At 47.4% G+C, this 24735-nt stretch overlaps 13 protein-coding genes across 13 annotated transcripts; all 13 read left to right on the top strand.

Annotated features, from left to right (window-relative positions):
• Positions 1-18: 18 nt before the first annotated feature.
• Positions 19-1413, top strand: TbgDal_XI6820 (hypothetical protein, conserved; the record flags this gene model as incomplete). The annotated part of the gene is made up of 1 exon (XM_011781526.1): positions 19-1413. One exon carries the CDS (start codon positions 19-21, stop codon positions 1411-1413), a length of 1395 nt encoding a protein of 464 aa, XP_011779828.1.
• A 495-nt stretch (positions 1414-1908) lies between these two features.
• TbgDal_XI6810 (hypothetical protein, conserved) lies at positions 1909-7032 on the top strand (the record flags this gene model as incomplete). Its single annotated transcript, XM_011781525.1, has 1 exon — positions 1909-7032. One exon carries the CDS (start codon positions 1909-1911, stop codon positions 7030-7032), a length of 5124 nt encoding a protein of 1707 aa, XP_011779827.1.
• A 650-nt stretch (positions 7033-7682) lies between these two features.
• Positions 7683-9614, top strand: TbgDal_XI6800 (hypothetical protein, conserved; the record flags this gene model as incomplete). Its single annotated transcript, XM_011781524.1, has 1 exon — positions 7683-9614. The coding sequence occupies one exon, from the start codon at positions 7683-7685 to the stop codon at positions 9612-9614; it is 1932 nt and encodes a 643-aa protein (XP_011779826.1).
• A 437-nt stretch (positions 9615-10051) lies between these two features.
• TbgDal_XI6790 (hypothetical protein, unlikely) lies at positions 10052-10411 on the top strand (the record flags this gene model as incomplete). Its single annotated transcript, XM_011781523.1, has 1 exon — positions 10052-10411. The coding sequence occupies one exon, from the start codon at positions 10052-10054 to the stop codon at positions 10409-10411; it is 360 nt and encodes a 119-aa protein (XP_011779825.1).
• A 124-nt stretch (positions 10412-10535) lies between these two features.
• Positions 10536-11216, top strand: TbgDal_XI6780 (GTP binding protein; the record flags this gene model as incomplete). Its single annotated transcript, XM_011781522.1, has 1 exon — positions 10536-11216. One exon carries the CDS (start codon positions 10536-10538, stop codon positions 11214-11216), a length of 681 nt encoding a protein of 226 aa, XP_011779824.1.
• An 801-nt stretch (positions 11217-12017) lies between these two features.
• On the top strand, positions 12018-12827 carry TbgDal_XI6770 (hypothetical protein, conserved; the record flags this gene model as incomplete). Its single annotated transcript, XM_011781521.1, has 1 exon — positions 12018-12827. The coding sequence occupies one exon, from the start codon at positions 12018-12020 to the stop codon at positions 12825-12827; it is 810 nt and encodes a 269-aa protein (XP_011779823.1).
• Positions 12828-13025: 198 nt separating this feature from the next.
• Positions 13026-13628, top strand: TbgDal_XI6760 (hypothetical protein, conserved; the record flags this gene model as incomplete). The annotated part of the gene is made up of 1 exon (XM_011781520.1): positions 13026-13628. One exon carries the CDS (start codon positions 13026-13028, stop codon positions 13626-13628), a length of 603 nt encoding a protein of 200 aa, XP_011779822.1.
• Positions 13629-14106: 478 nt separating this feature from the next.
• Positions 14107-15486, top strand: TbgDal_XI6750 (hypothetical protein, conserved; the record flags this gene model as incomplete). The annotated part of the gene is made up of 1 exon (XM_011781519.1): positions 14107-15486. The coding sequence occupies one exon, from the start codon at positions 14107-14109 to the stop codon at positions 15484-15486; it is 1380 nt and encodes a 459-aa protein (XP_011779821.1).
• Positions 15487-15670: 184 nt separating this feature from the next.
• TbgDal_XI6740 (hypothetical protein, conserved) lies at positions 15671-17551 on the top strand (the record flags this gene model as incomplete). Its single annotated transcript, XM_011781518.1, has 1 exon — positions 15671-17551. One exon carries the CDS (start codon positions 15671-15673, stop codon positions 17549-17551), a length of 1881 nt encoding a protein of 626 aa, XP_011779820.1.
• Positions 17552-18128: 577 nt separating this feature from the next.
• TbgDal_XI6730 (hypothetical protein, conserved) lies at positions 18129-19283 on the top strand (the record flags this gene model as incomplete). The annotated part of the gene is made up of 1 exon (XM_011781517.1): positions 18129-19283. The coding sequence occupies one exon, from the start codon at positions 18129-18131 to the stop codon at positions 19281-19283; it is 1155 nt and encodes a 384-aa protein (XP_011779819.1).
• Positions 19284-19691: 408 nt separating this feature from the next.
• On the top strand, positions 19692-21836 carry TbgDal_XI6720 (phosphoinositide-specific phospholipase C,putative; the record flags this gene model as incomplete). Its single annotated transcript, XM_011781516.1, has 1 exon — positions 19692-21836. One exon carries the CDS (start codon positions 19692-19694, stop codon positions 21834-21836), a length of 2145 nt encoding a protein of 714 aa, XP_011779818.1.
• An 863-nt stretch (positions 21837-22699) lies between these two features.
• TbgDal_XI6710 (hypothetical protein, conserved) lies at positions 22700-23131 on the top strand (the record flags this gene model as incomplete). Its single annotated transcript, XM_011781515.1, has 1 exon — positions 22700-23131. The coding sequence occupies one exon, from the start codon at positions 22700-22702 to the stop codon at positions 23129-23131; it is 432 nt and encodes a 143-aa protein (XP_011779817.1).
• A 605-nt stretch (positions 23132-23736) lies between these two features.
• TbgDal_XI6700 (hypothetical protein, conserved) lies at positions 23737-24060 on the top strand (the record flags this gene model as incomplete). The annotated part of the gene is made up of 1 exon (XM_011781514.1): positions 23737-24060. One exon carries the CDS (start codon positions 23737-23739, stop codon positions 24058-24060), a length of 324 nt encoding a protein of 107 aa, XP_011779816.1.
• Between the last annotated feature and the right edge of the window lie 675 nt (positions 24061-24735).

Raw genomic sequence — 24735 nt, 5'->3', positions numbered from 1 at the left:
AGGACGTCGTTAGTCGCAATGGAAAGGGGGTTGAGAAAGCGAACGACATCACTGAAAAGGGTACGAAAGCCCACAATACGAAGAAAAAATAGTTCTGAAGATAATCAGGTAGTGCCATGGGAGACTCGTAGCATAGCTCTTCTTTTGTGTGCTGCAGGATGTGCGGACATAGTGGCCATGGCTGCGTTATCTCCCCTGATTGTTATGTTTACCCAGACTCTTTCTATAACCGTATTCGAAACAATCATAGCCCAATTGTTATACCTTGTTCCGCAGATTTTTAGTACGTTTGTGGCTGAGCGCTTCGCCATCCGCTTCGGCGGGATCGTATTGTATAGCTTAGCGCTGTTTGCCACATCAGTAAGCGCTTTTCTTTCAACAGCTGCTCTTCACTGCAAGTCGGTACCCATGTACCTTGTTTCACGCACGGTGGCTGGATTATTCAGACACAGCGCCACGGTGAGTGCGGTTGTTGGCCACCAGTACCCGGAGTTCTCGCGCTGTTGTGACGTGAAGCACTTTGCCCCGTATTTTCTTGGAGTTGCTGTGATACTCGGTGGCGTCCTGGGGGATTGGTGGCCTAACATTGCGGCAATTAGTGGTGTGATGGCTTTAGTCGAGTTCATCACCGCTGTTGCTGTTGGTGTTGTGGCCTTTATTTTCGCACGTACCCCCAAAACAGTGCCAACTGCGCAGCGGCAGAGTACCTTGAGGGAATGGCTGTTGCTACAGCCTGGCAGTAAAATTGCACACCTCCTCCCCGTTGCACTGTTGGGGTTTTGTGCCTCAATCGTTCAATCGCTATACCCTTCCGTCGATCGCCGTGTCTTCAATTTTTCTTACTTGGCGGTGGGAGCTCACATGATGGTGGATACCTTCATGCAGATATTTGTGGCGCCTCTTGTTTTGAGGAGGTACAAGGGAACCCCTCGTGTGCTAGTTTGCTTGTGCTCCTTGCTATTCTTTCTAAGCATGTGGGCGAGTTCACGCTTTGCGAAGCATGGCATGGGGTTTTACTTTGTTGTGTCGACGCTCTTAACGGACTTGCCGGCTGCCGTGTTGCAATCGGCTTTTACTGCTTACACCACCAACAGCTTCAAGGAGGCTGAGCGGGAACTGGCGCTGAAGATGCAAGTTTGTGCGAGGAAGATTATGAAGCAGTGGCAGCCTGTACTCTTTATGGTGATCCAGATGCTGCTTCCGGACGAAAAAAATGTGAACCAACTAGTTGGTGTTCCCCTTGCACTTGGTGTGATGATGTTTGTACTCTCAAATCGTGTCGATGCGTCGATGGCTGCAGTTGCGGTTGGTTGTGCTGCGTTTATAATATTCTCACCTATAGATGATGAGGAAATGATGGAAAATCTTTCTTCGATGCTGCGGTGGGAGTTTCCCACCTTCTTGATGGGCTAAGTCAGTTTCACAGACAATGCACGTGAGTGTGTCGCTGTATGGCGTGGCATGTTTTCCTTTTTCACCTTTTTGTCTTTTTCTTCTTCTTCCCTTTCGTGGTTTCTCACCCACTTCGTATTCTGACTTTGGAAATTCTTATTTTCGTCTACTCTACCTCCCGCTAAGGATAGGAGGGGGAGTAGAACAAGATGCCATCTTTTTTTTTTTTTACACACTGCCTGTGGAAGAGAATCTGTTGACGCATGCGTGCGTGCCAGTACGGGAAGGATAATGGTGAACTTAACGTGCGTGTAAACATGGGTCCGTGCGTGCTGTCGTGCGTGAGGCGATTGGGTTTACCTGTACATGTGCTCCTTTCCTTTATCCCTTACTTGTTTTTCTGCTAAGGAAACTTTCCGCGAGCGTATACATATACATATATCACGCATTCTTGGCTTTGCCCAAGGGGAATAGCGTGAAAACATCTTCCCGGCTTCTCGTGGTTGGCTGTCGATTATGCCTTCAGTGCCGGCGGCCAACACTTCGGCCCCTGTGGCCTCTGCACCCGTTGACCCAGAACTACAAGCAGAGGCGCTGAAGCGTTTCAATCCCTTAGTGTTTGCCATATCCGTGGAGACTCCAAAAAACGTTTGCGTCCCGAGACTCAATGAAGCCATTATGCGAGACCCCGTTTTCGCCAAGTGTCTCTACGTTCTTGACACTGCTACTGCCTCTGCAGCAACCATCGCCTCCTCCTCGAAGCAACGGAATACGCCAGCTGACCGTAGAAAGCAGAATGCCGAAAACGTGAAGTCAGTGGATGCTCTTCTTTATGATGACTACGTACGGTTTGCTGTGGAAAGGGAGGTAAAGCGCCGTGCCGAATTAAAGGCGCGGGAGGCTGAAAGGGACGCAATTGCGGCACTTTATATTGAGGATGGCCTCAGCAAGGAAGAGGCTATTGCCGCTGCTGAGCAGGAGATGGAGGAGGCAGAGGCTGCTGACGGGGCGTCTAGCGACGAGGGGAACCATCATGAGTCTCTGTTCGTTTTTCTTCGCACTTGCCCCCACTCCATTGAAGAAGTATTGACACTGAAGGCTGCAGGAGTTTGTCTCCATGCGGTTATTTCAATATCTAGTCGGGTTCCTCTGAGTGGTTCAGTGGGTGACGACGCTCCACTTCAGCCATCTCACTCGGCAAAAGGCAGAGCGAGGCGCGATACAAGGCAACTTAGCAAGCACGGAAAAGATAATGCAGCGAATCAGGCGAAACTTCCATTGGCTGCCGAGCTTAGGAACTACATAATGCAAACCAAGCAACCTGATCCTTGCTTGAAAAACATATGCATACACTCGTTTCAGGTGCCTACTGAGGTCGTTGGGGGAGCGGTCCCCGTGACCGTTGTACCAACTGCTGCCCCGGCCGATGGTGGTGTGGAGCCACCCGTCACGTATAAATTAAAAGACTCCGAGAGCGCCGTCTTTGGTGAACTCATTGATGCCATCATGAGGCTTGAAGACCAGTTTAATTCTTACTGTGAGTGGAAGCGTTCCCGAGTGGAGGCAAACGTGCCAACCTACATCGCCCTCAAATACCCTCGTCCAACGGCAACTGCCGCCCAGCCAGTCGAAAAGGATAGGAGGAGGCCTAGCACTTCCAGGAAGAAGCTGAGCGCCCCACAAACGTCGCATTCCTCCACAGCGGAGATGATCCCTCTTTTTGATGATATTCCAAAGAGCATGGAAGACGTCACCGCTCATCGTGAAGTTTACAAGGCAATGTTTGGAAAACAGAGAGTGGGTACAATCGACTGGAAGGCGTTTCGTGCCGCCTGCCTTAAGCAGGTGGAATTCACCTCGACGATGATGTCCCCTGAACTTTTGAGTCCATTCATCCCTCTTACAAAGAGAGAAGAGCTCGCGATGCTTCGAAACAAGGAGGAGGCTGCCTCGTTTGTCAGGTATATGTTTAGCGCTGTCACACATGGGGCCCATGCAGCCTTCCAAAACCGCCTCAGGAGCTATAAAATTCCCGTCAACACGAGGACTACCTCCAAGACTACCTTTGAGACGCAGACAACTTCGGTGAGTTCGATGGAAACGCTCCCCACCAATGTCGGATTTAACATCTTTGAAGAAGTGGCGTCGACAGAAGGCTTGGAATCGGACGTCCGGGAGGTCATTGTCAATACCTTGCAGAAATCTTTTTCAGTTGACGCGGAACGGGCGAAGCAGTTGGTTTCGGAAGTGGTCGCTGTGGGTGTCGTGACCTCTGCAAAGCAAAGTGATATACGGCAGTTTCTAAGGGCTAATAGGTCTGCAAGCTGGAGGTCTTCACGCTTGAAGATTGGGGAGTACAACTTAGAGATTTTCTATCGTGGAGACCGGACATGTCGCACTGAAAGCTGTGTGTATGCTTTTCGTGGAGGCACTACCTTTTCTGAGTATGTAGACTTACGGGCTCACTGTTCAACTGAAGAGCTGTATTATCATCCGCCTCCTCCTGACAGTGATGCGGAGGAATCCAGTGATGAGGAGGAGCAGGAAGAGGAAGAGGAAGAAGAGGAAGAGGAGGAAGACGAAGACGATGGAGCTGAAGATCATGGTCACTCCAGTGCCACCGAAAGGAGCAAATTAGATAAGCCTAGGAAAGGAAAGAGGTCAAAGGATAGAAAGAAATCTGTGGAGGAAGAGGAGGTTCCGTCTGTGGACGTTGTTGATATTGCTGAGACGGCATTGCGGCGCCGCTGTGTATACGAGGACATTATGCACCGGATCAGTGGTGACAAGAACGAGTCAAAAGTACATCAGGAACTTCTAGTGTCAGGCCAGGGTGCATGCTGCGTGTCGCAGGAGGTGCAATGGATGTTCACGGAAGATGGTTGCGCTATTGAGGTGCGCCGGACGGTGGCCAATACTCGACATGTTGATTGCTGTGTAAGTGATCCTGGTGGTTTGTTGTTCGGCTTCCTCACCGAAGATGCCCAACCACTAGAGGAAGTTCCCGCAGTGATACCCTGTGGTCTGCGCTGCTACTTCATTATAGTCGATGTGGTGCAGTTCTTTTTCGAAGTCGTTGCGGACAACTCCGATGCCGTATCGCAGATGAAATACGATTTAGCCGTAAAAGCGGCGAAGGACGATGCGAAGGCGCACAGGGACATGCTTGAGAGTATCAAACCGCCAAAGAACTCTAAGGAGAAGGTTTTTGTTCCGCCGCTAAGCACCCTGGAAGAGGAATTTATTTCAAGAGTTCCGGTTCCCGTTATACGGGGGAGGAGACCCCCGGCTGCGATGACAACTCTTTTGCTGAAAAATGGAACAGCGGGAACTTTTAGCGTGGGCGGGAAGTACTTACGTTTTAGCGTGGTGCAGGGGGTCCTCCACACCACCATAGCAAATTTGGTTGTTGATATTTGGGACACTGACAAGGTGCGTACCGTCAAGGTTAACTATATCGAAGCTATCGAAGTGCTTGCGGATGGTTGCGCGGTTGTGTACTGCCCAGAGTTGGTAGGGTACCGCCTATCCCTTGACGTCTTTGGCAACTACGTGACGATGGACTCTGGTGGCACGTTAGTGCGCGTGGAGGTGTCCGGAAAGCGTACCGTGGTTATGCCTTCTGGTGAAATTGTGGACTTGGGGATGTACAAGGTAGCCTCTACGGTTGATGTACCCACAGGCAAACAGGTGCTGGTCCGTCAAGATGGTTTGCAGGTGACCTTATGGCCAAACGGGCGGCTTGACAGGCTTCTTCATAGTGCTGGTTTTTCATGCACGCGGGATGGTGAGAAGTTTGTTTGGCACATCGCCGGGTTTCCAGACATTTGTGTAACACCGTCGGAGAGTAAAGTGGGTTTCACATACGACCATGTGGAGGCTGTTATGGATATCATTGGACACACTCTACGCGTCCTCCACCACCGTAGTGGAAGCGAGGCACTGCTAGACTGGAAAAGCCACAGGCTACACGTAAAACCGATGCCTGGTGGAGACAGCTATACCATTGATTGTGCCTTTGGCGGGCTCGTTGGTCATTCCAAAGACACCGAGTATTGTGTTTCAACCCTCGGGCGCTGCGGGGAATCAAGGGAAGACGTCTTTAAACTCCCAGAAATTATCAGTGAAACATTCTTACAGTTCTTCAACGAAACTTTGCCCGAGTCAGATATGGAAACGCCCCGTTGGATGGCTGAGCAGAATATACCTTGTCCCCTCGGCGAGATGCTGGTTCGTCGAAAGTCGCCGTTGGCGAGGACGACGACGTCAAGTTACAGGAGTTACGCGGAAAACGAAATCGACAAGTTAGTTCCCTCTGGTGTTGGTCGCACCAAAGATGTTTTGCGTGCTGTGGTGTGGCGGAATAGCGAAGACTGTATCAACGACAGCGTTTTGTTCTTTGGAAACTTGTGGTTATCCAAGCTGCTCACGCACCGGCTAAAAGCATACATTGATTTAGCGTACCTTCGCCCACTCGCGTGTGCGGCCCTCGGTGATAAAACCATCAAAGAGCGTGTGCTCTTCCTTCAACCACCGAAAGAGGAGTCGACGGCTCGTGGGGCGGACACACCATTTCCGAGGTCCATTTCGGACTTTCTACTCATTCCTTGTTTACATTGTTCCTTTTTTCAGAAGGAGGAGCGCGAAAGGGATGTCCTGCATGTAGCCGCGTCCCAACCTGATGTTCCGTTCCGAATGTCTACAGTGGCGGAGTTGCTGTGCCGTGAGCGTTTGGCATTATGTGAGGAGAAGGTGTGGGAGGAAACAATACGAACTCTGCCTCCGTCTGAAGCATCAACTCTCGCACACTGTGATGATACTGGTCCCCTTGAACAACTACGTGACCACAGCGTGTGCGAGCCAGAGAGTCAACGCTCTAGCCTCTGTCGTGGCGACGTTAAAACCCATAAGGGGAGGTTCAATTACTGGGCTTCCTCTGGCATCATCGTTGCCGCAGAGAACGGGGTCCCCGATGCACGCGGAATAAACGGCTGTTCAGCGGCTTCTTCTGCTCGCTCCGGTGAGGTGGCTGCCTATAGTGAGGCAGCGAAGCAGTTGGAGGTGCACGCCGACGACAACCACCCGACTGAGGGAGCAGACTCAATCAGACCCAACGGTGTGCCATTCATGCATACTAGATTAATAAAGGAAATGCCACCTCAGGAGCGAATCTCTGTACCAACGCTCTCTGTCACACCAACAGTGCTTGATTTTGGGCTAGTGGAACCTGGCTACCGCTACGTACTCCCCCTTATCCTCACGAATACGTCCACTTACCCGTGTCGTCACCGGATCACCTTCTGTCCCAGCTTCAAGAAGATGATACACGTTAACTACCGGCACCAGTTCTTAGCACCTGGGTTAACCATCAGGGCGGACGTCGAGCTCCTTGGTACCCAACCACCAGGGCCTATGAGGGCATCGCTTTGCGTGGCATTTGAAACGGGATCCGTCGATGTTGAGGTCAGGGCTGAAACCGCGGAACCACGGGAGGAGGTGGAGGAAGAGGAAGAGGATAAGTTACCACAAAAGCCTCCAGAAGTTCCCAAGCTGCCTGTGGTGTTACTCGGGCCGTCACGAATCAACACATTTATTCCTGCCAGTACCCACCGCTTGCCACTCCACCATACCGTCGAGTGAGTGAGTAAGTGATGTTACAGGGATCTTTTCCCCTGGTTTCATCACCATTCAGCAGCGGATGTAATTTTCATGTGGTCAAACTTTAGAAATGTAAAAAGCCTTTTTGAGGAAAGTGAAGTGGGACGGGGAGAGACACAGGTCCTTTTTTTTCTTTTGGCTCGTTCACGCACACCTCACTGGTGCGATTACACGAGCATCGGTGAAACATATTACATATATATATATATATATATATATGCATATATGGACGTATGCCAAATGTTTCTCTTTTCTTCTGCATCGTAGAACAGGCTGCGCTCCACCGGTGGCGTACGAAAAGCACGCTTTTTATTATCATTATCTGCATTATTATGGTTTTACTTCCTCATTTCTATTATTATTTTTTTACTGTTGATTTAGTGTCACTGTAGTGTAAAGTGCTACTTTTCCCCCTTTTGCCCATTGCTGCGCAACACAGCAAACATGATTCTTTTCTTTTCTCTCTATATGTGTAGTTAGTAATATTGATAGTATCATTAAGAGGTTTAGTAGTAGTTATAAAAATATATAAACGTTTCTTTTTCCATTTTTTTGTTTTCATTCCTCCTTTCGTTTCGATTGAGGGAACATCAATAGGGAGTGTTTTGTTTTTGTTTTCCTTCTGAAGTCCAATGCATTTGGAGCAAGCTGGAGAGCGCACGTATGCGCTTGGATGCACGTTGGAACGACGCTGGTTTCTTCAGTTTTTTGTTAGCATATTGATCTGTCTCAACAATGGGGCTTGCTTTTGCTTTGGTATATTTACCCCATTCATGAAGGGTGGTGCATTTATGTTTAACCAATCTCAGGTGAATGTTCTGTCCACCATCGGTGTCATTTTTAGCTACTTTTCGCTACCGACAGGATTCTTGTACGACGCAAAGGGTCCAAAGGTAACCCTCATGGTGGGAACGGTGCTGAATGTGGTAGGATGGCTTGGTATGATGCTAATTTTTCTCAAACCTGAGGATCCTTTGATGGGGACCAGTCTTTGGGTAATGAGTCTCTTCTACGCCATTTCACAGTTTTCAGCCAGCTTTTATGAGACGGGGAGTCTCCTAACTAATCTGGATGCATTTATATGCTATCAGGGACGCGTGATCCTTGTACAGAAAACGTTTATGGGTCTTGGAAGCTCCCTTATCGTTCAAATTTACATTGCCTTCTTTGAGATTCACTTCGACGGTATATGGCCCTTCTTCCTTTTTTTGGTGTTGTACTCGTTTACTGTTGGCGTACTTGGAACACTGTTCGTTCGTTTGCCAACCGAGAAGACGCAATGCTTGGGATTGAGCATCCCTGACAAGGGTGTTGTTGCGAGCGGAGGTGGCGAATCTTCGCTATTCAACGTTCCGTTCAACGTAGGGACCGGGATTCTCTTCGTTGCCATCATGTACACCTTCATCGTGACAATGGTAGAGAATTACCGTGAAATATCTGTTTCTGATCGTCATATTATAGGAATCACCACAATTATTTTGTGCGTGAGCTTCTTGTTTATGATCCTTGCAACGCCGAGCTACTCCAATAATGTGGGTGGGTACCACTCTCGGTCTGCGAACTCATCGTGGAGTTCCCATTTGGTGGACGAGATGACCACTACAGTGCCCGGACAAAATAATTGTAATTCACAGCGGGCACCCACTGAAGCTGTGGATAATGAAACAGCGAGACGTTGTGACGTAAATGCACCTGATGCAGAGGGGATTGGGCGTGGCAGAGGCGTTTCAAAAGATGATACAAATGGACTGAATGAACGAGAGCCCACCGAACCGCAAAATGGGGATAACCTTTTGAACCCTAACGAAGAGGGGCGAAGGGCTGCGGAAAGGAGCAACCACGAGCGAACCGTGAATAACAGCGAAGTTGTTGCGGAGTTGCAGGGAATAAAGTTGAACGGCGACTCGCTGCTCACAAACATTCTCAGGCGTGAGATGTGGGTTATGTGGTACTCGTGCCTTGCGGCATGGAGCTCGGCAACTTTGGTTTCAACAAACAGCACGCAGATTTACAAAGCACTTAACTTTGATAACTACTCTTCAACGGTCAATGTGGCATACGTCTCCATTTACGGCGTGGCCAGTGCCGTTGGCCGTGTGATTGTGGGTTCGATTCACCCCATGCTTGTCAGCCGTAAGATACCCATATCTATATTTCTTTGCGGAGCTCCTGTTCTGAATATTATTGGTTTGCCTTTGTTTATTTTTATTCCGAAGAGTGCGTTGTTCCTCCCTTTTTTTATCATTGGTCTTGCGACTGGTGTGTCTTGGGGAAGTACAATTCTTGTAATTAAAAGTTTGTTTGCTCCAACAAGCTGCGGTAAGCATTACGCCGTTTTGTTCACCGCAGGAATTGTCTCACCGATAATTTTCAACGTCGGCCTCTTCGGCCCCATTTACGATCATTACAGCAAAAAACAGGGGTTGTGGGATGTTCGTGAATGTGTGGGGACTGTGTGCGTGTGGATTCCTCTTGTTGTGTGTGCTATTGTCAATGTGTTGGCTCTCCCCTTGGCAGTATATTTTTTCCTGCGAATCAAGAAGAGGGGTGGGTTCATTTATTAACTTAGAAGGCACATCTTTCTCTGTATTTCCATATCTTTGTCTTTTTTTTTTCGTTAAAGTTTTAGTCCCATGGGTTTCTTCGTATTTATTTTCTTCTGTTGTTTGGTGTTTTTCATAAATACCTCCATGAGTTAGTGTGTGGGTGGATGAATGAAAGCGTGAATAAATATTATCTTTCTTTTTATTACTTTTTTTTTTTTTGAAGCCTTTTTTTCATTTTTTTTGTTCTCTCCGTCGTCGCGCCTGTTAACTTGGCTTGCACCTCGGCATCATTTCTGCCTTAAAGGTTTATATTTGCCTGTATGCATACATATGTGCTTGGTTACGCTGAGTGAGCGCTGGTTTCTTTTTATTTTCTTTTAGTTCAGATGTGAGTCACACCTGCCAAAAAATGGACGGAGAACAGAATCTGTTTTGTGAAAATTGTGTGTACATCTATGGTTATATTATGTGAAGCCTTTTCTTCCTTTCTTTTTTTTCCTCCGTTTTATGTCGCTGCCTGTTTGCAGTTGACTTGTGTTACCTTTTGTCATCGATATTTTTGTTTCCGCGTCTTTTTTTTTTCATTCTTAAGAAAAAGTGTTTATTTATTTGTTTTCTTTATTTTCAATTTATTGACCCACTTTTATGCTTACAGACACACACGCACACGCACACTGACGAAAACGCAGAATCTAAATACATCTTTTTTTTTTTTCCTCTCTGTGTGTGAAGTGTTTTGTAGCAGCAAGAGCAGGCGAGGGCAGTGGCACTGTTTGAGCGTGGCCGTCCACCCTAAAGGAATCGGCAGGAAATGAAAGGAAATTATGTTCATTGAAGTGTTTCATTATTATTATTATTAATCATTCTTATCATTCTTTACCCTTTCTTTCTTTCTTTTTTTTTATTCTCCCTCTTCAAGTTTCTCCAGTGAAAACAGGGATGAGGAATATTAACCTCGTCGTTTTGGGTGACGGCGGCGTTGGAAAGAGTTCCCTCATCATTCAGTACGTTCGAAACCGCTTCGTTGTGAAGTATGAAGCCACGATTGAGGACGTGTACCAAAAGGCAGTAGAGGTGGATGCACAACCTACCGTGCTTACAATAGTCGACACTTCCGGGCAGGATGTATTCGGTGGAATGCGTTACAAATATATACGGAAATGCCATGGTGTTATTCTCGTGTACAGCGTGATAGACGCTGAAAGCTTCTCCCATATCAAGGCGATTCACACGCAACTTTGTCGCGCGAGGGGGTCTCCATCAATACCCTGCGTTCTTGTCGGTAATAAAGTAGATGAGGTGAAGCACCGTGCGGTGAGTAGTGAAGAGGCAAGCAAGTTTGCCGCACAATTTATGTATCCGCTGCTGGAGGTTACAGCAAAGGATCATTCCATGGCAGCGGCCGTATTCGAGACTTTAGTGCGAAGCATCCGTGGAGAGGAGTCATGGTTGGAATGTCGAAGTCCTAATGTTATTTTCCCCCCTGCAGCGACCATTTCAGAGGTCCGCGATGAGGTTCACCAACTGGAGTTACCTTCAGTGGATCTGGTAGACGAGCATGAGGAGGAGTCACCCGGCATCGCAAATAGGAAAAAGAAATCGGGATGCACTATGCTCTGATAATATTTGTTGTTGTTGTTGTTTTTCTTGTGTATATTCATTCTGTCATATGGTCCCCACACTTCGTTGTTGGATTCCCATCCTCTGAGGTTGTTTGACTGGTTGCCTTCCGATACGATGGTTTTGCTGTGTAACATAAACCCATCCTCCTCATATGTTCGTTTCTTTACCTCAATTGGAAATGCAATGTGTAGTACAGACACCGGCCATCCATGCAATATCTTTCTTCATTTTTCTTCACCTTTGTTTGTGTTTGTGTTTTGCATAGTTAGTACAAGTCCATTATGTGAGGGAGTAGAAGGTGGGTGGTAGGAGACACTTTTAGACTACTGGCATGTATTTATTGCTCGTCGGAATGTGATTGGCCTGACTTTTAGTCTGATGCGTGTGTGTGTGTGTGTAATAATTAGGTTGGGGTGTAAAATTCTCTGAATGTGTGGACGAGACTGAGGATTAAATGCAGGCAGCTACGGGCGGTGTGCACCCGTTAAGGAGGGCAATGCATAGAAACCTGCTTCTACTGATGCGTTCTGGGCCGCCGACTGGGATTAATGAGGGAGAACTCACTTTAACCCTGACAGAACGCCTGAAGGAACGGCAAAAGAGGTCAAGGAAGAAGCAGACTCAACCGCGTCTTATTTTGTCGCTGACGATACACCTGTTGAGTCAGCCTTTTTAATTTTTGTGTGATCGTGTTCTTGTCAAAAATATTACTTTACCTGTGTTATTTGTCCCTTTTCCCCCTCCTGAAATACTAATATTTACCTTTACTTAGTAGACTATTTATATATATATTTAGGTATGTTTGATGTGTCACCGCGGAACCCCTTTAAATATCAGGGACGAGTGAATCTTCCCCCATTTAGTGAGTGCTTGCAATCTCTTGGCAGTCCTGAAAGCTTCAGAGGGTTTGGTGAATCTTTATCTGCCGCGAGTCCTGTTTCCCGACTGCGTGCGGATACTTCCAAAGAGATAAACTCTTCTAAAGGCGAATGTGTGGACTACTCATATCTAACTATGGAAATATCTGAAATGACATCTCCAGGCACTCCTCCTCCTCAAGTGGAGCGGTATTACCAATGCTGTGCAACAACCATATCGGAGTCCTCTCGACGTGGGGAAGGAGAGGAAGAGGACGACACAAGCGGTGAGATAACTGTTACACCAACTCATCTTCCACCGTTGTTTCCCAACGTTTCACCGATTGAACGGAGTCGCTCTGCGAATGCAGGGGTATCGGTACCTCGTACAGAACCACAAGAGGTTCATGAAGTAAGAGTTGTAGGCGGAAAGGCGTGTTCTGTCGATTTGAAAGTGGCTGATACGCCAGGGGCGGCTGCTTCTGTGGAGTGGTGCGACCACCCTTTCAGCTGCTCTTCATCGCCTTGTTTAGATTATATTCCTTCCTATGAGGATCTGCTGCTAGAGGATTGTGGAGCTTTTGGAACATGGTACCAGATACAGCAAAGGGCAGATAATATCATTCCACCTCTGAGTGAATCAATAGACGTTAGCTGGTTCGCGGAGTTATCAAATCGTTATGGCGACTTTGCGTACCACCGCCCTCATCTTACGCGAGCAACTACCTACAGGAGATATGGGAAGTACTAATTTTCTGTTTTTTTCTTTTGACTGAACCTAACTTAACGTGTTTATTTTTTATATATAAATCCCTACACTTGCTATGTCAACGGCGGGGTGGCGAAATAGAGTTGGAGATGTAGAATAGTTAGATTAGCTCTCCAAATTCGGAAGAATAGTGTGGTAACGACGAAAATGACAACTGTGCTGTTATTACACCTGTAGTTGATGATCGTCTCGTACACACATAACTCTCCTCTTTCTTATCTGCTTTTTTCCCCCCCTGTGTCTCTGGTTTGTATCCGCTCACTAGATAATTCTTTTCTCCGGATCTGCATGCGCGGTGCCGATCAGGTGCTTGTGATAAACCGCTCCCTTAGCGCTCCCTGCGCAACCCTTCGCCACCTCAGCACTTTATCGGAACGCTGCGCTGTGGAGGATACGGGAGTCGTGTTGGCGCTTAGGAACCCTCGATTACCCCTCCCGCGTGCGGTTTCGCTATTTCCAAATTTCATCACTAGTTCCTCTTCATTTTCTTGTCGTCATGCTGCAAAGGTGGGGAAGGCAATCGTGGCAACTGAGCCCGTTGATGCTTGTGAGGGTGGGTCAACTGCCGATGCCACTGCTCTCCGTGACCGGTTGGGGGCGGCGGAGCTGCAGATCAGTCTTCTAGACAATGCTAGTAAGATCTCATTAGAGCGATACACCGTGCTCGATGAAGCGAATACATTGCTCAGGCAACAGTTGCGAGAGGCGCGCGATGAAATCAAACGCTTGCGAGTGGAGAACCAACAACTAAGGGAATTGCTTGAAAAAAGGGAGCTCGTATAACTGCCATCGGTTCCCGAAATTGAGTAATCGAGTGACCTGTGACTTTGTGCCGAGGGAAAAGAGGGTTTATTAAACAAGAAGAGAAGGGGAGAAGGTGACATACGGAAGTGGTAAAGAGTGCAATGACAACAAGGAAGAAGTAGGGGCGACTTGGATGCGCTTCTCGTCAACAGGAATTAGTGAGTGGCCTTCACTCTGTAGGGATACACACAAGTATTTGCGAACTCCATTTGTAGATTTAACTTTCGTTCCATGGTTGCTGTGCTCTTCCTTGCTCACACTGTCACTCACCACGCAGCACAAACACGTTGCCCACTTCTATCTTTCTCCCATCTTTTCATTTCTTGGCGGGCATTTCCCTCCTTGTCAACTCTGAGGGACAGCTTTAGTTGAAAACAGTGTGTGAGGGATTAGGAAGAGGGGAGGGGACCATCGCCGGAAATCTACTGATATCTAACTGAGCAGCAGGCTTTATGCTATGCGCCGCGTCTCTTTCTCCGTAGTTTTGGCGGCATTTGGAAAGCGGCACTCTAGCATTTTTAGCCCCAGATACGACTGGCGCACGTCTGGTGTTCATGATATCGCCCCGCGTGATGAGGGAGACTTTTTGTACCAAGGACCACAACATGTGTTGCCCGGGGCGCATCCCCTTCCTTTGCACCACCCACACAATACCATCACTCGGCCTGTCATATCGCCGTATATTCCTTCCCCTCAGCGCTCTCATCCATACTTTACAGCGCCGCTTCCTGAGCTTCCCCACTTTAGTACAACGAAGCCAATTGTCTACACATACGGCACGATGAAGGAGCGTATCATAGCACCGGTGTTTAACTTGAAGAATGAAGTCATATACACGCGTGAGTTAGATCCTTTTATTTTTGGTATGTATCCTGAGGTAGAGGAGCTGAGTAAAAATCTCACGTATTGGATGGTTCGCTGTCAGAATTTTGCGAGCAAGTGGGACTATGAAACACGGGAGATATGGCGAAAGGCCAAAAAGAACTGGCCCAACACAGGTATGGGAATGCCCCGCGTGGGTAACCGAAAAAATCACTTGTACACATGGGGTGGTCGTACCAAACCCTCAAAGCCATGGAACATGCTGATGCCCACGATGGATGTCAAAACATGGAGCAAAAGCAATCGTATGATGCTCACGCTAAAGATGTTGCAAGGGAGATTACAGGTCGTGGACCGTCTCACGTTGGAGGAGCCTACGCAAGAGTGTTACTTGGAACTGTGCCGTAATATGTCGTGGGACGTGCGACATACGGGTGGTGGGGTACTTTTCATGGACGGGGGTTCCCGCATTACACCCAGTAGTGAGTTTGACAGAGCCTTTTTCTTTGGAAGCTTCTTTAACGGGAGGAACAAGATTGTTCGCCCCACCGTTCTATGTGATGAGCAGTATGATTACAACAAAACGGCGGCCAAGCAGCGAATGAAAGGCCCCAAGGGAGCGAAGAATCCTATTCCTATTAATCGATTCAATGCCTATGATGCAATGAAACACGACAGACTGGTCATTACTGAAGGGGCGCTAATGCAGTTAGAGGACGAGCTCTACGAGCACAAGTTGCAGATACTACCGCCACACATTCGCAATCAGTTGCCCGAATATGGTTATCTTGATTCCGAAGCTCTTGGTGATTGCGTGCCTTCACTAAAAACAATCCAAATGGAGGCGGCCGCTCGTACGGAGGAAGCTGAAAGCGACATGTACAAGTCCTTTATTGATAATCCGTACAATCCATGGAAGGATAATATGGACGCCTCATATGCTGTCGACGGGGCGGACGGAACGGTGCAAAAATTTGTCGATGGCAAGAAAGTATCGTGGTCAATGCTCAGTTAGTTTATGAGTGACTTTTTTTTTTTTTTTAATTCTCACATGTTTCGTGATCGTCCTATAATTCTCTCTATTTCCCCCCCTTCTCGAACACCTGCCGCTTACTGCGTGCACATTTTGTTCTGAACCTTTGTGTCCGTGACCTACCAGTTCGTCCTCCCGTGTTGCTCTTCTTCCGGTTTTGTCGCGAATGAATTTGAAAAATGTGCGACAGAGGTTCATGAAGGTAAGTTCAAGGGGCCCTATCGTGCGGTGGGCGCTCAGTAGACCAACGTCAGGGCTCGTTTCGTCTCCAAGCGAATGGCGTTGTGGCCGCGATCTTAGCGATGAAGAGAAACATTCAGGTCTTCTGTTGCGAATTAGAGACATTTGTCAGCCGCTGGCGAAAAATGACCAACTTCCTGTAGCTGTGGTAAAAGCACAAGCAAGCGACCTTCAGGTAAATGAAGTTGATGCCGTCGGGGACGTGGCTGCACTGTCAAAAGTTGTAAAAGGGAAGTGGCGCAAAATATCCAGGCAGAAGACCCTTCTCATTGAAGACGATGCCAGGACACCATTTAGCGACCCGTCCAAGTCTTTTTCCCCACGTGTACAGAGCTATGGCGAATATGTGCGACTAACGGGAAAACTTCCGCGGGATCTTCCAGTTCTGCGCTTCGTATTGTATCGTGACTCTTATTCGCTAAATAGTGTGGAAAACCGCCTCGGGTATGTGCTTTCGCTTCAACCCGACTGCGTTTTCTTGCGGGACCAACCCGGAGGTTCATTTGGTTGTATCACCCAGCACGGCGTCTGCCTAGGAGTAACAAAGGAGATTTTGTCACATGCATCGCGACATTACAATCTGCATCCCCTGATTTTTGAACCGCGGGAGTACTTTTCAACTGATAAGCTGCATTCCTTGTTACAGGGGGCGCGTGGTCACCACCACCGTGTTCTCTTGAGGTGCGTGGAAGGAAGCCAGGACACCATAAGGGCCTTGCTGAAGAAGACGGCAGAAAGGGGATTTATTAATTATTTTTGGTTAGACAGGTTTAGTGTTGGAACAAACCGGTTCTTTGACATGGCCGTGTTGGCTGCGAGGGGAGATTACCTGAAGTCTATAGGGGCCCTGCTCCATTGCGTCGCGGAAAGCAATGGTGTGCACTATGATCACTTTCTGAAGTATCTCAACGCCGATCCCAGTACGGTCCCTGGAATTGCACAGACATGGGCCACCACTGCTAAGCACATGCGCTCACCCAACTGGATTGTACAGTTATTGAGGGGCCTTCATAAATATCACGCAGACGCCGAATGTGGGAAGTCATCGTACCTCGCTGAGCTATGGAGTGCCCTTCCGATGCGCGAGGCACTGCGACGTAGCGCTGCCGAATTTGTATGGAACGCCATGGCCTCACAGCGACTGTTGTCCAAGGGTTTAAATGTCGTTGAAGGGGATGTAGTCCGTATGGGTCCCGCTGATAGCGTCTCAGGTTGTGACTCCTCTTCATTGCCTAACAACTGTGGCAACTATCATTTAGTGACCAAAGACGATGAGGAGAAGGGAACCTTTAAGATAACTGATGTTGTTCTCCCAGTTCCGTACGGTTCAGTAGCTGCCAATAATTGCCTTTTTCCCCATTTATCGCCTCTGGATAAAAAACTTTATGTGGAGTTTGCAACGAAGCACGGGATGTCATTTCTGTTCGATGAACAGATGCCATCCCCTCTGTCAAACCCACTACAGTTCTACCGGCATTTGATAACAAAACCTGTCAATATGCAAGTGTCTGTAATTCGAGACCCAAACTCTCTGACATCGATTAAGTCTGACCTTGCGGTTATGCAAGAGCGGAAACTCGTACAAATCGGGGATATAGACTATTCGACGAGAGTTCGCGAGCCCTGCGTGTATAACGTGTCGGAACGCTTTACGGAAAAAATGGAAGAAATATTGAAGACGCACCGGGGGCCAAACTCCGTTGTACTTTCTTGCTACCTCCCCGAGGACTCATCTCCCTTCGTTATGTTGAGGGAAGTATTTGACCTCCGTCACGCATCTTTTCACGACCTCTATGGCTTATTGTAGGGTCAATGTACGGGGTGCCATCATCAAGGGACTACGACTGTGCTTGTTTTGTTCCTCTTGTTAGTAACTTTGTAGCGCCGTGAGTATTTCTCTTTTTACCAGTTAATGTATGCAGGCGACGTCCGTTTTGTTGCAGCATGCGCGTGCCATCCACTATCATACAATTCACTTATGTGTGTGTGCGTGCAAACGGCTATTAACTGTGCTTTTTTTTTTTTCAAAAGTCAGTTCTTTATGCAGATGCTTATAGGTTATACGATGTTGTTTCATTACGGGCGCGCGCGTGCACAGCTTGAAGTCATGACGTAATTATTCGTGTAAAAAAGGAGGGAGGTTGCTTCTCTGTGTGTTATTCATTTCGTTTTGTTTGGTGAGGCATGCGGGCATGCTTTGGGTCGATGTGTGGGGAATCTGTTGCGTCGTGATTAATTTGTTTTTTTTTTTGCCGTCGCTCATTACCTTATACTGCTTCGCGTAAGTTTTCTCCCTTTTTTTCCTTTCCATTGTCACCTTATCGATGCTTTGGACGCACAAAGGACAATAGACCTGGGTCGGGTTGGGGTCCAACAGAGTGCAAATGTCTATTGCATGCGCACTTGATGACTACGAGGGTCCCGGTCGTCATTATTTGCGATTTCGCGAGGGCGACCTCATTTTTGTTATGGAAAACCACCCGAGCGGGTGGTGGACCGGGAAGACCTTAGAAGGAGTTAGAGGACTGTTGCCCTCGTCGCTAATGGAAGAAGTCGATGTTGGTTGCCCCTCTGAGGAATTACTCCGTGATTTCTTTGTTCTCCAATCGGCACGAGGCGTTAAGTTTGAGCGGCCGCCGTATGTTCCTCCGCCTCTAAGTGGGAGAGATGCACTTCCCCAAGATGAAAATGGTAGTGACGAGCTAAACATTGTTCAACTCCTGGAGGGTATTCAATTTCAGCTGATACAGCGAGATGCTTCTTGCAGGCGGCTGCTAGAATGTGTTAACGACATGGAACGGGATTCGATTCGTTATCATGGTGCTACACACTTTGTTCCGAAGGAGCAAACGTCTGACTACCAGGGAGGCGAACAGGAGGTCCATTGCTTAAATAGCGCAGATAAAACTACGATGGTGAACCTTGTGAATGAGCTTTCTTCCTTACTAGTTGAGATTAAGAGTCGGGAGTGCCCCGCACCGACCAAATTCCCTTCATGTGTAGCGGAACTCTTTTCGGGGAAGGAAGCCTATGTTAACGAAAATTCACTGTACCGAGAACTGCTGTACGAGCGACTTCGACAGTGCCATAGAGAGGTGCGTGATACGGGTGTGGAGTTGTCAGCACTCAGCAAACAGATCCAAGAGGCGCGTTATAATATTTGTCAGGAGAGACAACGGCTGGTCCGCCGGATAGTCATTAGGGACGCCAAAGTCCGGGCACTATTAAGCTATTGGGCTGAGCAGGCGGAGGAGATCAAAATGAAGTACAGGGAAGAAAAACGACGCTACAGTAGCTTATCGGCATCGAACAGTGCGGAAGAGGAGGAACGTTTGCGTCAAGCGATAGCTGAAGGTCGTGAACGGTATATTGCCGCGGAAGATGAGCATAATCACTGGGAAAGGGAGGCGAAGAAACTCAAGGTCCATTTGCAGCAGCGCGCAGAGTTGGAAGAGATGAGTCGCGCCCTTCGTCAGGCAACGGAGAGTGAAATGCTGCTGAGAAGAGCACCCACACCCAACGGAACAACTCGCACCTAACCGGTTCCATACATACATGTAATATGGAGTTTACTCTCTCGCCTGTGCTGGGCGCCCAACGCACTCAGTAAGGTAATGGGCGATGTAGGCATAGAGACATAGATATTTGCGGGCATGTGCACAGTATTAGTGTTTCCAAATGCTCTTGTGCTCTCCTCGTGTGGAGGTGTTTTGAGTTTCCAAACGATAACTACACCAACATGCTCCTCTCTTTTTTTCCCCCTCGTCCAATGTGGTAGGCAAGACATACTGGGGGTAATATCAAGGGTGGCACACACTAAGCAGAGGAGGGGACGCCAAACGAAAAAAGAAAGAAACCTGCACTGACTAAAAAGACTGAACGAAACGAAATTGAGGCGATTGAGACGCCCCTTTCTGTAAGCGGGGTTTAGTTCATATTCGAACGGAATGGGAGGGTGTACCTCACGTGGGCTCTCAGAAGAGAAACTCGCATGTTACTCCCACCGTACCGGCAACCTCGTTGATGAGCATCTTTCGACAGGGGCAGTTGAGGCACACGAGCTTCAGCCCTTCTTTTCTTCTCTGCTGGGAGCCATCACGGACCTTTTGAAGTGCAACCGGGAGGATGCCGTCGAGTTCCTTGCATGCTCAAGTAGTGCAAACCCACGGGCGGCAGAGTTGTTTACTTCCTTTTGTGCTGCAAATCCGCTGAATCTCATAAAATGGGATGTGAATCACGCGAAGTTCATGATGATATGGATAAAGTACGACGACGACAACAGCGGGGACATATGCGTTCGTGAATTGAGGAAAATCTTGAAGGGTTTGAGCTTCCCTGAAAGGCTCTCACAAAAGATGATTGACGAGCTGGAAGCTACAGGGGGGAGGGCAAACTACAAGTTGATGCAGGGGACATTTATGTCTCTGACAAGACTTAATGAACTGACATATGCAATGCGAAATGTTGTGGGTCCCGATCGGGACGTGATGACAAAGGCTGAGTTTGTTACCTTCCTGAAGGAAACTCAAGGAGAGGGTGCCGATGGTGAGGAGCTGCACGTATTTCTAGACGCTGTTGGCTGTACCGAAGAGCATCCTGTACATTTGGACGCATTCTTATCATTTCTCAGCGACAGGCGCTTTAACTCCATTGTGAACAACAGAAAGATGTCTAGTGTTTACCACGATATGACTCGCCCGATATGTGAGTATTTCATCAATTCCTCGCACAATACCTACCTTACGGGTGATCAACTCTTGAGCAAATCTTCCACGGATATGTACAAGAGGGTTCTACTGGATGGCTGCCGCTGCGTTGAACTTGATTGTTGGGATGGTCGCAAGGGTCAGCCTGTAGTTTATCATGGTTACACAAGGACTTCCAAGCTTTGGTTCCGGGACTGTATTAGCACGATCAAGAAGTATGCTTTTGTTAATTCAATATACCCTGTCATTTTGTCGCTTGAGGTTCACACTAGCCTCCGCCAACAGGATCGAATGGCGGAAATTTTGTGTGAAACGCTCGGAGATATGCTATTCTGCAGTCCTTGGGGTGCTGGTGAACAGACTTCTTTCACATTCTCGCCGGAAGCGCTAAAGGGAAAAATTCTGCTAAAGAGCAAACGGGCTACTACACCTACCGATGGGGTACAGGTTGATGACGACGACGATGAGGATGAGGAAGCCGATGGTGTGGTGGAAAATTTCGTACCACCTGAAACTGCTCGGCGTTGTCGCGGTGGTGGAAAAACGAATTCAAGGGGTGCTGAAAAGAAAAAGAAGGTTTCAAAGGTTTCAGAGAAACTATCTCGTCTTATTTCAATCGAATCCATTGGTTATAAGGGTGTTGAGGATCTAAGTTATCTTGAAACGCGTCAACCATATCACTGCAGCTCTTTTACTGAAGGGAAAGCGGGGAAAATTGCCTCTTCTAACCAGGAGGAGTTTGTTGCCATCAATAATCGGTGTTTGAGTCGCATATACCCCACAGGAACTCGCATCGGTAGCAGTAACTTTCATCCTCAAACGTTTTGGAATTGTGGTTGCCAACTAGTTGCACTCAATTGGCAGAATTACAAGTCATACCAGCTTAGGCTAAATAGGGGGTTCTTCAGCGACAATGGTAACTGCGGCTACCTTCTCAAACCGACTGCTGTGGACATTGCACGTGCAAGGGGGCCAAAACGGCAGTCACGGTTGCTCACAATAGAAATTATATCAGCTTTCTGTCTTCCCAGGCGGAAAAATGCATCCGGTAGCAGTATTGTGGATTCTCGCGTAGTCGCCTTGATTGAGGGCCCCGGCATGGAGAAAAGCCAACGAAACACATCCCCCATTCACAATAATGGCTTTCATCCTGTCTGGCGGGGTGAGCGCCTAAACAACGAGTTCTGCTGGAAGGTGTACGAGTGGGAACTGTCCACCCTTGTCATGCAGGTGTATGACGAGGATACCAAAAGCAATAACCTTCTGGGTGAATATGTTGTGCCATTACGTGCCCTAAAAAAAGGAATTCGCCAGGTCCTCCTTCGAGACCTCAAAGGATCTATTATACATGGCTCTTTTTTAATGGTTCAAGTATCTTATCAGTAGGAGTTTGAGAATATCGTGTTCTTCAATTGGGTTACAAGTGTGCGTTGCATGTACCCGACTTTATGGCACCATGTTGTGCCATAGTCTTCACAGCGTAGCTCATTTTTACTGATATATATATATATTTAAACATATATTTTTCTTGACACTGTTATTTTCATTTTTGTTGGCCGTTCTATCGTGCCTTCGGTGAGTATTACACTCATCACGATATCATATATGAACACACCGACGGTGCTGTTTTGTTTTGTTTTTTTTTGCGTGTGGGTAAAATCACCAGGGATTCCCTATATTTCGACCGAGGATAATGTTTCATTCAGTACCTACTTTTCCAATTCATCACTTCATTTGAGTTTATTTCTTTGTTGTCTCCGCTTACTTTCATGTCCTCACACCGTGAGGCAGGATAGGTGAGCTGAACGATTTTTTTTTTGTGTGTGGGGGTTAGAAGGAAGGAACGTAATGTGGTAATTGGGCTTATATGGGTTTGATGCTTCATTTTGTCCTTCCTTCGTACACGTGCTTCCACCACGTGTTCGTATTTCTGTAAATGTAAATTCGTTTCGTAGACGGATGCCTGTTTCCTCTGCCGATTGTTTCGCTGCTCAAGGACTGCGGCGGTCGCAATTAGGTAACTGATTTCCGTTCCACATCCCTACTTTCTAGTTGAGCGAATATACGGAAATTAAGCTACAAAAGATATCGGAAGTCAATAATGGTCCAGACGAAAAAGTGCATCGTCACTTTCCGGGGCCACATGCAAGATATGTGGGATGGGCAATAACAAAGAAATTTTCCTCAGCCCCTTTTCCCTTTTCAAACTGGATAAAATAATTTATTTATATTTATGAACCCCGTGGACGATGTTGCGTTGTTCCTATTTCAATTCTCTTTCATTTTCACTATTCTTCTATTGTGACAGGATACTTCTAGCGCAGTTTTTCTCTCAAGCTATTTTAAAGTTCGTTATGTTCTCGAAATCCGTCGCACTTGTCTTTGCCATCGCCTTCGTTATGGAGGTGGTGCGTGCCGCCGCCCCAGATCCCGCTCCGGGTGGTACCACTGAAAAGGAATTCCCACTCGTATGGGTTTGCCTCGGTATTACAGTGGTAGGCATTGGCATTGCATTGTATGTTGCACACCGCCGTCCTGATGAGCTTCACATCCCTGGTGCATCTGATGAGGAAACGGAAGAAATGACGCGTGCTGACGGACCTGAGAACAATGAAAATCCCGGCGCTAACGAAACGGCTGCTGCTGATGATGGTGCAAAGAAGGAGCAGGCAACCGTTTGAAGTTGAACCAAGGAGTTCGTAGTAGACAGTACCACTTGTTTTTTTTTCTTAATTTTTTTGTATTTGTTTATTTCTTTTGGAGCATCTTCCGAGATGTTTATTGTGTCCACAGAGGACGGAAATTTTTAATCCTTCGACCCGAGTCTATGCGCACTCTTTTGTGCCTCTTTAGGCGCATCGGCGGTGTGTTAGCTGTGTGAAAAATAACGTAGAGAAGGGACTGTGCTAGTGGACGGGTAGGGAAGCATAAGTTACTGCGCAAAATGGGAAAGGGTATGACTAAAATAACGTATACGTAATAAACGTAGGAAGCAAAACGGGGACGGGAAGACACCGTAAGGATGCTGTCATCTTTTGCCATTTATTTACTTTTGTTGTTGTACTGAACTCCCCTCATTTTTTTATTCAATTTTTTTTTCGTTCTCCGTTCATATGAGGTGGGAAAGGGGGCTTTGAGGGTGGCGGATTCGCTCCCTTTTTCATGTTGGGGTGCCCTTAATAACGCTTCTGTTGACGTGTTTCTTTCTCTTTCATTTTCACTATTCTTCTATTGTGACAGGATACTTCTAGCGCAGTTTTTCTCTCAAGCTATTTTAAAGTTCGTTATGTTCTCGAAATCCGTCGCACTTGTCTTTGCCATCGCCTTCGTTATGGAGGTGGTGCGTGCCGCCGCCCCAGATCCCGCTCCGGGTGGTACCACTGAAAAGGAATTCCCACTCGTATGGGTTTGCCTCGGTATTACAGTGGTAGGCATTGGCATTGCATTGTATGTTGCACACCGCCGTCCTGATGAGCTTCACATCCCTGGTGCATCTGATGAGGAAACGGAAGAAATGACGCGTGCTGACGGACCTGAGAACAATGAAAATCCCGCCGCTAACGAAACGGCTGCTGATGATGGTGCAAAGAAGGAGCAGGCAACCGTTTGAAGTTGAACTAAGGAGTTCGTAGTAGACAGTACCACTTGTTTTTTTTCTTAATTTTTTTGTATTTGTTTATTTCTTTTGGAGCATCTTCCGAGATGTTTATTGTGTCCACAGAGGACGGAAATTTTTAATCCTTCGACCCGAGTCTATGCGCACTCTTTTGTGCCTCTTCAGGCGCATCGGCGGTGTGTTAGCTGTGTGAAAAATAACGTAGAGAAGGGACTGTGCTAGTGGACGGGTAGGGAAGCATAAGTTACTGCGCAAAATGGGAAAGGGTATGACTAAAATAACGTATACGTAATAAACGTAGGAAGCAAAACGGGGACGGGAAGACACCGTAAGGATGCTGTCATCTTTTGCCATTTATTTACTTTTGTTGTTGTACTGAACTCCCCTCATTTTTTTATTCAATTTTTTTTTCGTTCTCCGTTCATATGAGGTGGGAAAGGGGGCTTTGAGGGTGGCGGATTCGCTCCCTTTTTCATGTTGGGGTGCCCTTAATAACGCTTCTGTTGACGTGTTTCTTTCCCCCTTTGTCAGTTTTTGTTTGTTACCCCAGCTGAGTGAAGATTGTGCAAGGCGAGTTGCGACCTGCTTTGACAGGGATTTGACGGTTTATGCTGGATCATGCCGTTATTGAATTGTAGAAGATACAAACGACTTGTGAGTTATGGAAGT

The sequence above is a fragment of the Trypanosoma brucei genome, chromosome 11 (assembly GCF_000210295.1).
Source record: "Trypanosoma brucei gambiense DAL972 chromosome 11, complete sequence".
In the NCBI taxonomy this organism is placed as follows: Eukaryota; Euglenozoa; class Kinetoplastea; order Trypanosomatida; family Trypanosomatidae; genus Trypanosoma; species Trypanosoma brucei.
This window is presented reverse-complemented; position numbering and strand designations above follow the sequence as displayed.